Below are 16,234 nucleotides of genomic sequence, written 5' to 3' on the forward strand. Positions count from 1 at the left end.
TATGCCAAAGAGGAGAACACAAAAATGTGGTTCTGGAAATTATCTTTGGTTGACGGATAGGTCTTAACAGTGAGCAAGTATGTTTAAATAGCGGAAAAGATGTGATATTAGTTTTAGCTGTAACTGTGAGAATCTCTGCGATAGAGAAATGGGAAAATAAGCAGCGTTCAATGCAAACCCATAAAGGGGTGTGACGTACCATAAAATAACATAAAGGCTATACTTACCAATAGCCCAATACCAATTATCAAATAACCAGTCAGTTGGCAGTGTAGAAAGTTCAATCGTTTATTATACCAAATACTCTATAGAGGAGCCTCTCCCATCCTCACCCCTCACGGTGCATGGAGAAGACTGCTGGCTTACAATCAAAATGATACATATATACTTTAGGCTGGTATATGGAGTCACCGTACATGGAAAAACACTACTTGGCACTTGGCCCTTGGAAAGGACCATATATGGCACACATGATTAGTACAAAGCTCTGCTTTAGCTATTTTTAGGAAGCTAAGGAGGGGTGACTCCCTTTCGTCTTGGTGCCTAGGAGTGCAAGCGCGGTGCCTTGAGGAATGCGCTTATCAAACTCAAAGCCAGATGCGACCTTGATTTCGAGCACAGGGAGAGAATAGCGTGTATTCAGCTGTCTCCAGCAAATCAACTAAACTAAGGCCTGACAACCATTGGAAGGTAACACGTGATCATTGTTCGTGTCTAACGCAGACAAGAAAAGATGGCGTCTGTACAGTTTTCGGCCCACCTGATGCAAGCAGAACACACACACAGCATATACCCTTACTAACTAGCAAAAGGAGTTATAGATTAAGCACTATGCATACCTCTATTCTAGGAATATATAGATACATCATGCTAACACAATATATATGTACGACCCACACCATTAACATAAAGGAAATCAGCTTTTTACCCCATAGGTGAAAAAGGAAACACCTGTGTGGAGCCAGTAAGAAGCTTGTTTAAAATAAAAATCTTTATGATACAACCTAAAGTTTGGAAAGTTCACACCTCCGGTAGTTTTTGGTTTTCTACGATGAGATAAAGAGATTCTGGATTTTTTATTATTCCATAGAAATTCGGATAGGATGGAGTCAAGATTTTTGGAATACATGGAAGGATTGTAAACTGGGATCATTGAAATAATATATAACATAAAAGGAGTGACCATAATCTTGATAGAATCAAGGCGTCCCCACCAAGAAAGAAAAAGACGATTCCAGAGGAGAGTAGTTTGGCAATACGATCAAGACTTTCTTTCATATTTATTTTAACCGGATCGAAAATAGAATTTGTAAACCATAAACCTAGGTATTTATTTCTAGAGCTATTCCAATAAAATCCAGTTGAGTCAAAGTGATGTTTGAGACAAAATTTGGTTATAGGAGTCAGAGTCAGAGTCAAAGTCACTTTATTCGATTATTTTAAAATCATAAAAGTATGCTATACCTATACATGATGACTTTCAATATTATAAAAATATAAAAAAAAGACGATTTGATAAAAACAATACAATGCATGGATATGAAAACAGCGGCCCATATACATGGTTCCAGGAATACAATACAAATACAAAAGTATTCATTATCTAATAACAATTATATTGTGAGTTTGTAGCATTATTGATTCATTGTATACATGGTAATACATGATAGCTATGGCAATTAAACGTTATTCAATTCCAATAATGTAATATCCCGTAATCTGTTCCGTCTGGCACAGATAGATGCTATCAAAAAGTTCGCAACCCCAAACATCACTACTGGGGACTCCATAAGTTGTAAATATAGCAATGCAGGTTTTAACTGTACAAACCCCCTATCCCTTAGGGATGGTACAATATACTTTTTCCGTCCTTCCACAAAAAAAGGGCAAAAAAACATAAAATGTATTAGATCTTGGTCAGAGAAGGTATCGCATTTACATGGTTCATTTTCCATTGGTCTACACCACTTCACGTAATAGCCCAGCAAAAAGTGTGCTTGATTGAAACGAAAGCCACCGATGGTAGGGTCTTGTGACAATGGTCAAATAGGGTTGTATAGACATTGTCGTAATCAGGGAATAATGTAACCTTACTGTTGGCTTAACAATTTCTCGGGCTTCACGCTCTATTTCTCTGTTAGCAACAAAGTGTTTCTTTACCCATACGATATCATCCTTGCATAGGTTTTCGGGGTTAAGATATAATTCAGGCCGACCCAGTTGCTTTGCTGTAGTTTTTACAGATGAGAGCCATTGAATATCCTTTGCTCTGTCCCGTCCCATACAATCCTTAATGATCTTGTGGTTTAATGTAAGGTTTGGGTTCAACCATGTTTTGATCCAAAACAAGAGTGGTGCCATGTTAAGGGTATCCTCAATGTAACCCAGCACCAATTCCATATGTACTGCAAAGGATGACGTAAAGTGGGGCAGCCCTAAGAATGAGCGCAGGAATTTATTTTCCTCTCTCTGTATTTGGGCAGAGTCTTTATAGCCCCATATCGCTGATCCGTACCTTGCTATGGCTATAGTTTTGGATCTATATATAGCCAGTATGGCCTCTGCTTGTTTTCCGCCCAATCTTTTTGCAAAGCCCAATATTGCGGCCGACGATCTTCTCACGGCAGCAGCTTTATTGGAAACTTGGGGTACCCAGGAGCTCATGTCATCAAACACCACTCCAAGGTAGGTGAAGACTTCAACTTTTGTTAATACAACGCCATTACAGGAGAGTGTTTTAGTGTTTTTTTTCCCTTTCCCCAGGGACATTACATGGGATTTCTCCATATTCACCACAAGGTCTATTTTGTGCATAAAAGCCCCAAAAGAGTTAAGAAGATGTTGTAAGCCGATGGAGGTCCGCGATATCAGGACTGTATCATCAGCATACAGTAAAACAGGCAATGGGGCCCCCCCATGTATGGGACATCAACGGTAGCTGTAGCCAAGGTATTTCCTAGTGAGTTGATATAAATAGAAAATAACATTGGAGCCAAAATGCACCCCTGGCGCACACCTCTTCCCGACTTAAAGCCAGCAGTACACTTTCCCTCTTGTGTCATGCGTATTGACGCTTTTAGGTCTCTGTGGAGTTCTGCCAGGAAGTTCACAAGGGCCCGATCCAGACCCAGATCCAACAGCATTGTCCACAGCGTTGACCTATTAACTAGGTCAAAAGCTGTGGACAAGTCCATAAAGGCCAGGTGGATTGACCCTTTAGACGCCACTGTATATTTATTAATTATAAGCTGCAAGTTTAGACACTGATCTTCTGTGCCTCTCCCAGTTCTGAACCCATACTGCGCATTACACAAGATATCGTTGTCATTAGCCCATGTGGAGATTTTTGCCAATATAACTTTCCCTAGTATTTTAAAGGATGAATCAATTAAGGATATCGGCCTATAACACCCTGGATCCCCCCTTTGGCCCTTGGTTATAGGAAGAATTTCTGTTATGTCACAGTTGCTCTCATAACCAGATCCCGCTAAAAAAATCCAAACATTCTTGTAATAACGGAGGCATAGAAATCTCAGAGTTTGATATAAAGAGTAGAATGTCATCTGCATATAAGTGATGGTCTCCATATAAAAAAAACAAAATAGAAGAGTTATGATGAATGTGAGTCTGAAATGGTTTGAGAGATAAAATAAAAAGAAGAGGAGATAAGGGGCAGCCTTGTCGGACACTGCAATGAAGTGAAAAATGTTTTGAAAAAAAAAACATTAACAATAATAGAAGCAATAGGAGTTGAATAGAGTAATGAAACCAGGGAAATTAATTTAGGTCCAAAGCCATGCCAATTAAGTGCTTTAAAAAGAAATGACCAATCAACTCTATCGAAAGTTTTTTCTGCATCAATAGATACAGCAGCTATGGAGTAGGATAAAGAACCAAAACCGGCCCTGGCAAAGTGCTCGGCCAGCCCCCTAGGGTGCAACCGAGCTCTTTGCCGGGGCCGGTTTTCGGACGATTTTATTACAGGGACGATTTTGCAGCTATGCTGCAAAAACTGCCCTGTAACAAAAACGTCCCCGGGGCCCAAAACCGGCCCCGACCCTTGCGGCACACCGGGGGATTGCCCGGTGCCCGCAATGGCCAGTCCGGGCCTGGAGGCTTCCAGAAAAGTACTGCTTGCCTCACCGATATTGCAGAAATGTTGAAAGAGATTAAATAGTTTAGGGAGTAAGAGTTTTGAGAAATGCAAGTAAAATCCTACTGAAAAAATGTCAGGAGCAGGGGATTTATCTTTCTTTAGTGATATTAGAGAGCTAGTAATCTCCTGGAGCGATATGTCCGATTCTAGGGAATTGAAGTCCAGATCTGTGGATGAAGGGGAGGAATACTACTAAGATAAGAGTCAATAAGAGAGTCCGATGAGGGTGCTTCTGGAGTATATAGGGTTTTATAATAAGCTGTAAATTCATCAAAAATGTCTTGATCCTCGAAAAGATGTTGTCCATCTTCTGACTGGACAGAGTCTATCAGGACTCTCTCTTTCCTGGACTTTAGATAGTTAGCTAAGAGTGATCCAACCTTGTTACGTCCCCATAATACTGGTTACTGCTACGGAGTAGAAGAGAAGAAGCATTGTCAGTAGAAATCTTGTTAAACTCCAATTTAGCACGAACAAGCTTCTGCAGAATGGAGTCTGATGAGGAAGTATAAAATTGATGTTCTAAGTGCTTGTTATTGGCTAGCAAGACCTCATGTTGAGTGAGGGTATGTTTCTTCTTTCTGGATACAAAAGCAATGATGAAGCCTTGGGTAATAGCCTTGAAGGTGTCCCAAACCAAAGCAGGAAACACAGATGGAAAAGAAAATAATTCTTCTGCAAAGGAAGTGAAGGAGGAGGAGAAAGCTGGATCTTGTAAAAGGGAATTGTTAAATCTTCATCTAGAGGATTTGGGCTGCGGACAGAGCAAGTCAAAATCAGCAATCACTGGAGTATGATCTGTGATCAAAATGGGTTCAATCAAAGAAGAAATTAGATTTTGAGCGAGATATAAAGATGTAATCTAAACGAGTTAGGGAACCATGAGGAGGAGAGAAAAAGGAAAATGCTGTTTGATCTGGGTTGCATAGTCTACAAGCATCAACGAGGTGTGTCTGCGTAATTGTACTATGAAATTGTTTGTGGGTTTTGTGAGGAATAAAATGTACTTGGGATTTACAGTCAATAAAAGGGTCCATGACCTGGTTACAGTCGCCTTCAAGGATAGAAAATTCATCTTTATGTTGGATACATTTATTCATAATACTAGGCCAGACGTTATAATCTGGTTGGGTCAGACCATATATATTGAAGACAGTGAAAGAAATGTTATTATTAATAAGTAACTTAACCAAAATCAATCTACCATCCGTGTCTATTTCTTGTGAAGTAACAGAACATTTCAACGTTTTATGGCATGAGATAATAACGACATTTTTCTTTGTAATTGTTCGAGAAACAAGAACAGAACCAACCCAAATACATTTAAGCTTAACAGCATCACTGTCTGATAAATTAGTTTCTTGTAAGAAAAATAAATCCGGCTAAATGTGAGATAATTCTCTGCCTCTTTATAGGACTATTAAAACCTTTTATATTCCATGAAACAAATCTGAATGGAAGAAGATAACAGTAAGTATGGAACAATAGAACTTACAATAGTGAAGAAGTCGAGGAGAAATAGTAGACAAAGCAAGAATAAAGGAATGAAACGAGATATGAGCCAAAAGAAACAGTAAAGAAAGGGAAAGCAAAAAAAGGGGAGAGGGAGACAAAGATAGAGAAGAGAGAGGACGGTACATGTCAAAACAAATTTAAGTCTGCAATACATACCTTTCGGGAAGCACAAAATGGAGTAAAGGACTGGCGACAGACACTAAAGACAGCACGACCAGCGGAGGGAAATCCACCACATCGGGAAGCCAGATAAACAGAAAACAGGAGTATGGAATATATACAATAAACTGTTTAAGTAATAGAGAAAAATATGTGACTTAATAGGAAAACATCAACGAATAACAACCTGTAAAGTAAGTAAAAAAGTTAATGGTTAAGACTAAGATAACAGTGACCACAAGAAATAAAGTCAAGTATTCAAGGAAGGGCCAGCAATTTCCATGGAAGCCGCAGAGTGACAACTGATGAATTTGCGAAGGTCCACAAGTTATATAAAAGTGGATGTGTGATTTTGAAAAGTCACCTTGAGCAAACCGGGATAGAACAAACCATAACGAGCACCCAAAGAGCGTTGGGCTGGTCGAAGTTCAGGGAATTCTTTCCATGTCTTGGCAGACACTGTACACACAACCTGGGATAAAAACAATTTGGTTCCTGACCAGGATAACTGTTTTTTAACCTTTGCAGCATTCAGAACTTGGAGAAGATCAGTAAAGTGCAAAAATAAGAGTATCAGCACACAAGGTTTCAAGGGTGCTGAAGAAGAAGATACGCGAGGGCTTCATCTATATGCTCTTTCAATATTCAGAGCCGTTGATGTTGGTAAATCCCGAGGTTTTGGGAGAAAAGAAGAGAAGAAGGACACTGGTCACCCCATCAATGCCTTCAGGAGGACCATATAAACGAAGGTTATTATGCCTATTCCTGTTTTCAAGGTCTTCAGCAGACTTTTTAAGAGCAGAATGTCTTTCTCTAAAGATGAAATTTTTGTAGAAGTGGCTTGCACCTCACCAACTTGTTGCTCCACTATGGAAATTCTGGAGTCAAGTGATGACCATTTAGTGTCCACGTCTTGTAGGCAAGTATTAGTTTCCTCTACAAATGGTCGTAGTTCCCTTATCTCCTCCAAGATATTATCCAAAGATACAGGGAGGATAGTCTTCGGTGGAGAAGGAGGGTCCAGCTTAAGACGTTTGTTTGCAGGAGAAGGCGACAGCAGTTTTGGTGGAGCAATTGGTGAAGAAACTGCCTTGGAAGAGTTAGAGTGAGACATCGCTGCAGAAGTATGTAGAGAATCAACCAAAGGATTAGAAGTAGAAATGTGCAATATAGATATGCCAGGAGAGAGTTTTCTACTTGAATGCAACAATTTTTTAAATATGTCCATGTAACTGAGGAAACACCCAGGCAAAGTAAGTTGAAATATGATGGTTTAAAGAGTCCTGTTTAAATAGGTGAAGAAGACCCAAAGCCTCAGAGAGCGACAAAATTAAGGCTACAGAAGCCAAAAAGTGAATACCTGAAGAAGTATCCAGAAAGTTATGCAGAAATTTCCTGTCAGGAAAATCCAAAATGGTGGCCGGAGAAAGGTATCAGAAGAAATGCGACATCACATGAAGCTGCAGCCCATTAAATGGTATTCAATGGCATCCTGTGAGTCACCAGGTATTCCCCTTATCAGGCATCCCGTTTTCACCGCGAAAATTGGGGGAAAAACGCCAAAAAACGAAGCTGCATCTCCGACGTGTCACAGAGCCTCACATCAGGTGGCCATCTTGAAAACGCGCTGTGCGCGAGTCCCCCCACTGAAATTCGAAAACGTTAAATGTGTAGTCAGACATAAATTGCATTTATAAGATCCTATTTACAGAAGCTGTTGCATACTAGTTTCTAGATTATTATTGGAAAAAAGAAGAAATGTTTGGAGTCAGGAGAGCGCCCCAGAAGAATTGTATGTCAAGATTAAAATTAAAAAGCTGCAACAATATTAATTGCAGAATATAGCCAACATTATATTGTCACAGTCAATATGTATAGTTAAGTACAGATTTACTGTCCTTAACACCATAGTAATTTACATGATTAATACAAACATTGTCAAGATAAATAGATGTGATTTGCGAATAATAAACCTATATTGACACACAATTACCTAACGTTTCCATTTAAGTGATATTCCGCAGTCTATATTATTGTTTTTGGATAATACGTCTGTGATATTGTTGAATTGAACCCCTTAAGCAGCTATAGTTCGGAATTACATAAAATTGGACCAGACCTTAAGTTAATGTTTTAAAGAGCAGAAACTATTTTGATGAGCAATGAAATTTACAAGATTATATTGGCAATGTTTGGTGGGGATGCAGGATAGCGCATGCTGCTACGCTTCACCTCATCGCTGCAGTCATGTTAAATGTCTATAGATGACATATTTTCTAGTCTTAACTTGTTTTATAACTGTGGCCTCTGAAACAATTTGAAGAGGAAATCATGATGTTACTCATCATGATTTAAATAAAAAGTATACAAAACACGTGTACACATGTGATTAAAACATTTATCTTATATCTTACATCACACAGGCAACTGCATCTTTCTACCTTGCTTTGCGCTAGGCAGAAACACCTCCTGACTACCTGGTGGCAGCTAATGCAGAAGTATCCTACACCTTGTCTGTGAGAGCTGGTATAATGTCATTCTCATTCTTTCTTAAAACCCTAAAGGACCACCTGATAAGCTAATTATGCATATTGCTAGGAGATGTATGTTCCCAATCCTTTAGTTAGTTTGTGAAAGATAATGCAGGACTGCCTAAAAGTCAATAAAGGATAATAGGAAACACAAAGCAGCTTGTGTATGAAATATAGTGATTGTTTGGGCTCACCTACTTATTTTTTCCATCATTTGTCTGTTATGCTGTATCTCATTTGTTTTTCATCTCTAGGCGGTTGCTCAAGCTGTGAATGCAATTTTGGAAAATAATGATGAATCTCTGATAGAAGCTCTGCAACAAATTACACGTTCCCTGGAAAAGATGAAGGAAGCGTTCAAAAAAATGCATGGTATAGTAGAAGCATTGTAGATTTCATGTCTTATCTAAAAATATAAATAGAAATGGTATGCATTTGAACATTTTAGAACACTTGAAAAACTAGACTAGCAAATTACATATTTTAAAGTAATGTATCCAGTTTTTCCGTAATTTTTGTTAACAAGAATTGATAGCTTACTGGTCAATGCAGTGGAAGCATAAACTAGGAAGTGAATTTATTGAACATGTGTCATTTAATATGTGCATCATTTCAACATGGTGTTTATGCTGACATCCCAGGTTTCAGAATTGTATTCCTAACCCCTTCGCTGCGGCGGCTATTCCGCCGCAGCGCTAAGGGGGCGGGGCGGCGGCGCGGCGGTCCCGTGCTCGTGACGGAACCGCTGCGTCACGGCACGCGGGTGAGCTGTGCTTGTGACGGAACGGTTCCGTCACGGCCCCGCCCGCTCAATAGAACGCGCCGGTGCGAAATCAGCGCCGCGCAGGCGCGGCGGCGGGGCCGTGACGGAACCGTTCCGTCACCAGCACAGCTCACCCGAGGCTCGTGACGGAACGGTTCTGTCACGAGCATGGGAGGGGTTAATGTAAGGTCTGAACAAATATTTTTATATGCCCCTATGGTCTGCCCATATTGATCAAATGTGGCTCCTAGCGTTCAGGATGTAGAGGGCTTGAAAAAAATGCTCTTGGTCTGACTGTTTGTGGAATAACATGCTGATTTTGGTGCTTAATGCACCAAATCTGTCACTGTGAATACTGTACTCTTGCACCCTGTTCAATTCCATAAGGTTTAAACTGCCAAAATGTAACCACGTGTGCAGGATTATCAGTCAATTCAGAATTCTGATTCCTGCTCAAACAGGGGGTTATATGGGGTCAAAAAACGTATATTCGGGTCCACATGTTATTAAACACAGGGGTATGCTTCTTAAATGTTACAGACAAAATACCAACCAGTGTAGCTCAATGGCTCTATGTACATTAATATGGCAATGCTATACAGCAAATGAATGTGTATGGTCAGGCTAGTCCATGTTTACTAAAGTAGTACCCTTTAATTGAGTATTCATGGACCCTTTTCCTGAAAATTGCAATGTAATAATTTTGAAAAACTTTAAAATAACAGACGATATCTCTGTGAAAATGCTGAGCAACCACATAGGAAGGAAATGACCAACATTATTTATGTGCCGAACACCATTGATGCCCAAGCACAAATCTCAGTGTGAATATGTATGTCACAACAAAAAAATCATGATCAGGATATATTGCCTGTCAAACTGCTGCAAGCAATGTTTAATGTGAGCTTGTGGTGGCAGGGGGAAACAACCTTTAACGCAGTCATTACATCGCACTACCTTTACATAGCAGTCATTACATCGCAACATCCTTTACATCGCATGTCATTACAACACAGCCATTACATTGCATGTCACTACAACGCATGTCATTACAATGCATGTCACTACAACTCAGGCATTACATCGCAATTCATTACAATGCATACCATTACAACACATAGTAACCTTACACTATCCAACACATACCCTACTGTTGCACTCACTGGAGTTAGAATAGTAATTTTTACCCCTACACTATCCAACTCTTACCCTACTGTTGCACTCACTGGAGTTAGAATAGTAATTTTTACCCCTTCACTATCCAACACTTACCCTACTGTTGCACTCACTGGAGTTTGAATAGTAATTGTATGAGTGACTGTATGGTTAACTGTATACTTGTAATAGTGATTTTATAACACACTAAGAATTAGTTACTATCTATATGAATAAATTAAGTGGTGTTTGTATAAGTGTGTAGCTGACTAAATGTAAGTATGATCCATTGTTTGCATAAGTGAGTAGGATGACTGCATAAGTGAATAGGATGTGTGCTGGTGTGTAATGTTGATATAGGTGTATAAGTATATTTGGTAGTGTTCTATTGATAATTGACAGTATGTATGAGTGAATCTATAGGTAAGTGATTAGTTGTGTGTATAGATCTAGGAATCAGTGAATTTTTAGAAACTTGTATTGGTGTGTCAATGGATTCAAATATGGTACTCTGTATTTTACAGTGAGTGATGAAAGGTTATACTAGTGTATGATGAGGTGTATCTGATTTTCAGGTGGATGATGTCATCAGTGATGTCATTTAGATGTCATCAGTGATGTCATCAGTGATGTGACTGACAATGTCATGAATTATGTAATATGTGACATCATCTGCAGTGGATTGCGGGCACGCGAGTTATAGTTAGCAGAACTAACTATAACGGAGGAATTTCAATGGTTTTGTATGAGTGAAATGTCCAGCTAACTATAACAGCCCTGAAACCTATGGTTTTTTAAGTGAATTTCTAAGGTTTTTTAAATGCTAGTTTCTAACGATGCCTACAGAGGTAGGACATGTGAAGAAAGAAGATAAAACACACAGAAAAAAGCAAAAGAAATGCAGAAAGAAGCAACAGAAGACCACAGGAAGAAGAAAAGTGCAGGAAGAAGGAAGACATGCAGAAAGAACAAACAGAGGAGCAGACAGAGGCCTTGTTGTAAAATCATCCATTACCCTCAACCTTTTCAGATGGGTACTGGTGGTAACCGACTGACTAACCAGTCCTAGAGCCAGTGCTATGCAAAAAGACACTTAGAATACAGTCAAACCACCTACATACACTAGTTGACACTATACGTTGGGGTACTGACTGAATGATTAGAGTACTGCAAGGAGAGTACCTGGGTGAATTTATAAGTGTTTGGGTTTTGCACAGTGAATGGATTAGTACATGATACTGAATGGGTCACTTGAGGAGTGCAGGGGGAATGACAGGGTGTTTGCTGGAAGTGTATAGATACTGACTGGGGAATTGAAGGTGTGAAAGACAAATGTATAGGTGGTTAGAGGACTACATGCATAGTGGATAGGCATTTGAAGCTGTCCATGTGCTAAGGCCTGGCTCACTGCATGAGTACTTGGGTACTGACTGAGTGATTAGAGTACTGCAAGGAGAGTGCCTGGTTGAATTTATAAGTGTTTGGGTTTTGACGCAGTGAATGGATTAGTACATGATGCAGAATGGGTCACGAGAGGAGTGCAAGGGGAGTGACAGGGTGTTTGCTGGAGTGTATGGATAAGGACTGGGGAATTGAAGGTGTGAAAGGCAAGTGTGTAGGTGGATAGTAGACTGCACGCATAGTGGATAGGCGTTTGAAGTAGTCCATGTGCTAAGGCCTGGGTCACTGGATGTGTATTTGGGCACTGACTGAATGATTAAAGTACTGCAAGGAGAGTGTATGGGTGAATTTATAAGTGTTTGGGATTTGGCGCAGTGAATGGATTAGTACATGGTGCTGAATGGGCCAGTACAGGAGTGCAAGGGCAGTTACAGGGTGTTTGCTGGAGTGTATGGATACTGACTGGAGAATTGAAGGTGTGAAAGACAAATGTGTAGGTGGTTAGAAGACTGCATGCATAGTGGATAGGCATTTGAAGCAGTCCATGTGCTAAAGCCTGGCTCACTGCATGAGTACTTGTGGACTGACTGAATGATTAGAGTACTGCAAGGAGAGTGCCTGGGTGAATTTATAAGTGTTTGGGTTTTACCCAGTGAATGGATTAGTACATGGTGCTGAATGGGTCACTAGAGAAGTGCAAGGGGAGTGAGTCCTAGTACCAGTGCTATGCTAAAAGACACTTAGAATACAGGTCAAACTCCCATATACACTAGGGAATACTATGCGTTGGGGTACCCCTGTGATTAGAATGACCTCCTTTGTCAGCCCCTAGTACATAATAGGGCAGGGGGATTAAAACTACCTCTTAAAACGCGCCACAGGGTGCGTTTGCACACTGGTGAAGGGAGGGGGGGCTAAGCTGATGTGTGCAATCCCGCCCTGTGGCATTTTAATTAGGGGGATAATGTCCTCTTTGAATCCTGAGTGTCCCTTGGGTCCAACTAGCCCACATGTATCTCAAGTTAGAGCCACAAAGCTGTGTTGCAGAGAGGTGGAAAAGGTGGCACGGCCTGGACCACCTCCCTGCAACGCAGCACAGTGGCGATTACTGAAAGCACCTGGTGGACTAGTGGGCCCCCAGGGGCCCTCAGGATTGAAGGCAAATTATTTCCCCATCTTAAAATGTGCCACAGGGCGTGTGTGCACACGTCACCTCAGGCCCTGTCCCCTCCTTTCACCACTGTGTATATGCGCCCTGTGTCAGTTCTAAGTTGGGAAATTAAGTCCCCTTGAATCGTAAGGGACCCTTGGTTCAAACAAGCCCACTAGGTACCTCCATTAAGTGCCACAGAGCTTCATTGCAGAGAGGTGTAAAAAAGGGCATGGTCTCAGAACACCTGTCTGCAATGCAGGTCTGTGACGTATACTGGAGGTACCTGGTGGGCTAGTTGGCCCTCAGGGACCCTCAGTATTGAAAGAGAATAAATTCCCCAACTTACAACTCGCCAGGGGGCACGTTAGCACAATTGTGAAGGAAGGGGGCGTGGCCTGAGGTGACATGTCTGCAAACTCGCCCTGTGGTGCGTTTTAAGTTGGATAATTAATTCATCCTCAATCCTGAGGGTCCCTGGGGCCAACTAGCCCACCAGGTACCTCCAGTATGCGCCAGAGAGCTGCGTTGCAGAGAGGTGTTCAGAGGCCAAGCCCCTTTTACAATACTCTGCAATGTAGCTCCATGGCGCTGACTGAAGGTATCTGGTGTGCTAGTTGTTTTTCTCTGCTTTCTAGTGCCTCGTTTCTACCGAGGCACATGATGGCCGCCAACACTTCCTGGTTTGGAGTGTTGACAGCCAATTAGCATAAAGCTTGTGCACGGGAGGATCCGCGGCCCTAGATATATATGTGCTTTTACTTTTGATTTTCCCAGCAACTACTAATCGGATTTACACCATTTAACAAAAAGGCACCACTCTGAACCAAGGACTAATTTTTTGCCGAATTTGGTGTATTTCCGTTCAGCAGTTCGGGCTGTAGCTGCGGCTAAACGTTCCAATGGGAAATTGCATGGGGAAAACACGTTTTGGGACCCCCCTTTATTCTCGGTACCCGCTTGACAAATCACTGTGAAACTTTCAGGATAGGAGCAGACCGGAGCGCCCCACAAGTTTTGAAAATTTTGTGAAGATTCGTCAATCGGCGCCAAAGTTATTGGGAACAGAATGATGTGGATTTCCTATGGAGAATAGGTCCAAACTATAACTACCTACTGGCGACCACCAGTAGGTTATATATTTTATATATATATATATATATATATATATATATATATCAAAAGACAATATATATATACACATACATACATAAACATCACTTACAGGAGAGCCTGGTCCATGCACAACACTATAGTCAGGAACAGCCCTGAAAATAACCAATACCACCAATTGGTTAACTAATGCTAAAGGTTTTCGCAAGAGCAGCAATTGCAGGGCTTGCAGATTTGGAATTTAGACCCCCCCAAATCTCGGCAGAATTCAGAAGTAAACCAATAATGACACAAATGAAACTCACCTGCAGAACAGAATTCGCAGTGTACATTCTCACTTGCAGCTGCAGACTCAAGTATGTAGGAAGCACTAAGCTCCAAGCGCACCTGCGAATTTTGCAATACATTAGAGCCATTGTCAACAGTGACCCGACATACCCTGTCGCCAGGCACTTCAAAGAGACACTCCAGAACAACTTAGACCACCTCAAATACTGTGTCATTGATAGCATTCCAGCACTCAGACGTGGTGGCAACAGAGAGAAACTGTTGAGTCAATTGGAGTCGAAATACATAATAGAACTCAACAGTAAGGCCCCGGCAGGATTAAACATCAGTGAAGACCTTTACAACTTTCTATAGTGTCCATTTAATTATTCACTCCTGTCTTGTTGGCGTTCTTTGGGATCCTGGTTTCACACATACATACATATATATATATATCTAGGGAAAAACACAGCGGTGTCGGAGTTATCAACTCCGCATTGGGAGAGACGCACTGTCAGACTTACCCCCGTGAAATTGATCCCTGATGTCGAAGGTTGTGCAGTTGGGGACCCAAGGAGGCTGTATATTGCAGGGGACACGGCAACAGTGAGAGAAGTGATCGAGTGCTACTTTGTGGGTCGCGCTACCATCTGGCTGCCCTTTCCTAGTTTAACACTGCATGCTGGGAGATGAAGTGCTTTGCACTCTTGAGACACTGTGATTGGTGCTGTCAGGCATCACCAAGGGCGGAGCGATCTACAAATGTGGCAGTGAATGAACTCTCATTTTCTTAACAGGCACTCGACCATCCTCCAGAGTACCACGCTGGGCGCTGACGAAGCTACACAGCGGAAATGCATACGCCCGGAGTGCCGTCCAACTTTGCAATAAAGAAAGCCTTCATACTGTTCCCCGTTGTGGCCTCTGCCTTTCTTCCAGGAGGGTTTCCTTGGATATATATATATATATATATATATATATATAAAAACACAGGTTGCCCAGATTGAAGAGGTCACAACAATGAAAGGGTTCCACACACAGCCACTGGCAGCAGACCCTTCAGCCAGCCATCCATTTCCTGCTCTGTGACCGCCAAATGCTTTTCGAGCATGAATGCTCTTGTTTACTGGCTCTCACCCAAATATGCACAGGAAAAGCGGTTTGTAGTGGAACATAATTTATTCAGATTTGTAGTCCCGCCCTTGTGGGCGTCACAAGCAGGGCATGCTGGTCGTTGTAGTACTGCCCATAACTGCTGACACACAGTTCCATCAAAGACCCGGTTGGGTTCTACTTTACCAATAGGGGAGTTCCTCTACAAACTGCTTTTCCAGTGCATATTTGGGTGAGAGCCAGTGAACAAGAGCATTATGTTATAATTGTTATAATTTTGTTAAGCGCGCAGCTGCCCCAGCTAAGGGGCGTCCCGGCGCTGACTGTACGATTGTACAAGATAACAGATGCAGGCCAAAGAGGACAGAGTCCCTAAGTCAGTGGAAAAAGAAAGGTCTTATTGGCTTTCCGGAAAATCAGTATGTCCTCTATACCAAGAATGGAGACTGGCAAAGAATTCCACAATTTAGCCGCCATGAGCCGGAATGAACGGCCCCCGGCACGGCATAATTTAGTCCTTGGTATAGTTACCAGATGTTGACCCGAGGAGCGCAAGCTACATTGGGGAATGTATGGGGTTAGAAGAGGGCGAAGTAGCTCAGGGCTGGTACCTTTTAGGATGTTAAATGTCATACAAAGAGTTTTAAACTGGATTCTTACTTGAATCGGTAGCCAGTGTAAGGCTCTGATAGTGGCTTTGGCGGGACATCTACGTGGGAACCCCACAAGTGCACGGGCAGCCGAGTTTTGGACTCGTTGGAGCCGTAGAATCTCGGCTTTGTTAGCGCCTAGAAGTAGGACGCTCGCATAGTCAAAGCTTGATAAAATTGTAGCCTGGACAATGAGCTGCCGGACTGGCGCATTAAAGAACCTCAGGATAGGGTGGAGGCTTCTCCAAAGGCCCACACAAG

At 41.7% G+C, this 16,234-nt stretch overlaps 1 protein-coding gene across 2 annotated transcripts in view; it reads left to right on the forward strand.

Moving 5' to 3' along the window:
• Positions 1–16,234, forward strand: part of LOC144791782 (indoleamine 2,3-dioxygenase 2-like) — a 280,183-nt gene that overhangs the window by 230,952 nt on the left and 32,997 nt on the right. For both annotated transcript variants that reach the window (XM_078666549.1, XM_078666548.1), the window contains one exon: positions 8,616–8,733. In XM_078666549.1, the coding sequence (XP_078522675.1) occupies positions 8,616–8,733 (118 nt within the window). The remainder of the gene's footprint in view (positions 1–8,615; positions 8,734–16,234) is intronic.

Source organism: Lissotriton helveticus, chromosome 11 (genome assembly GCF_964261635.1).
Source record: "Lissotriton helveticus chromosome 11, aLisHel1.1, whole genome shotgun sequence".
In the NCBI taxonomy this organism is placed as follows: Eukaryota; Metazoa; Chordata; class Amphibia; order Caudata; family Salamandridae; genus Lissotriton; species Lissotriton helveticus.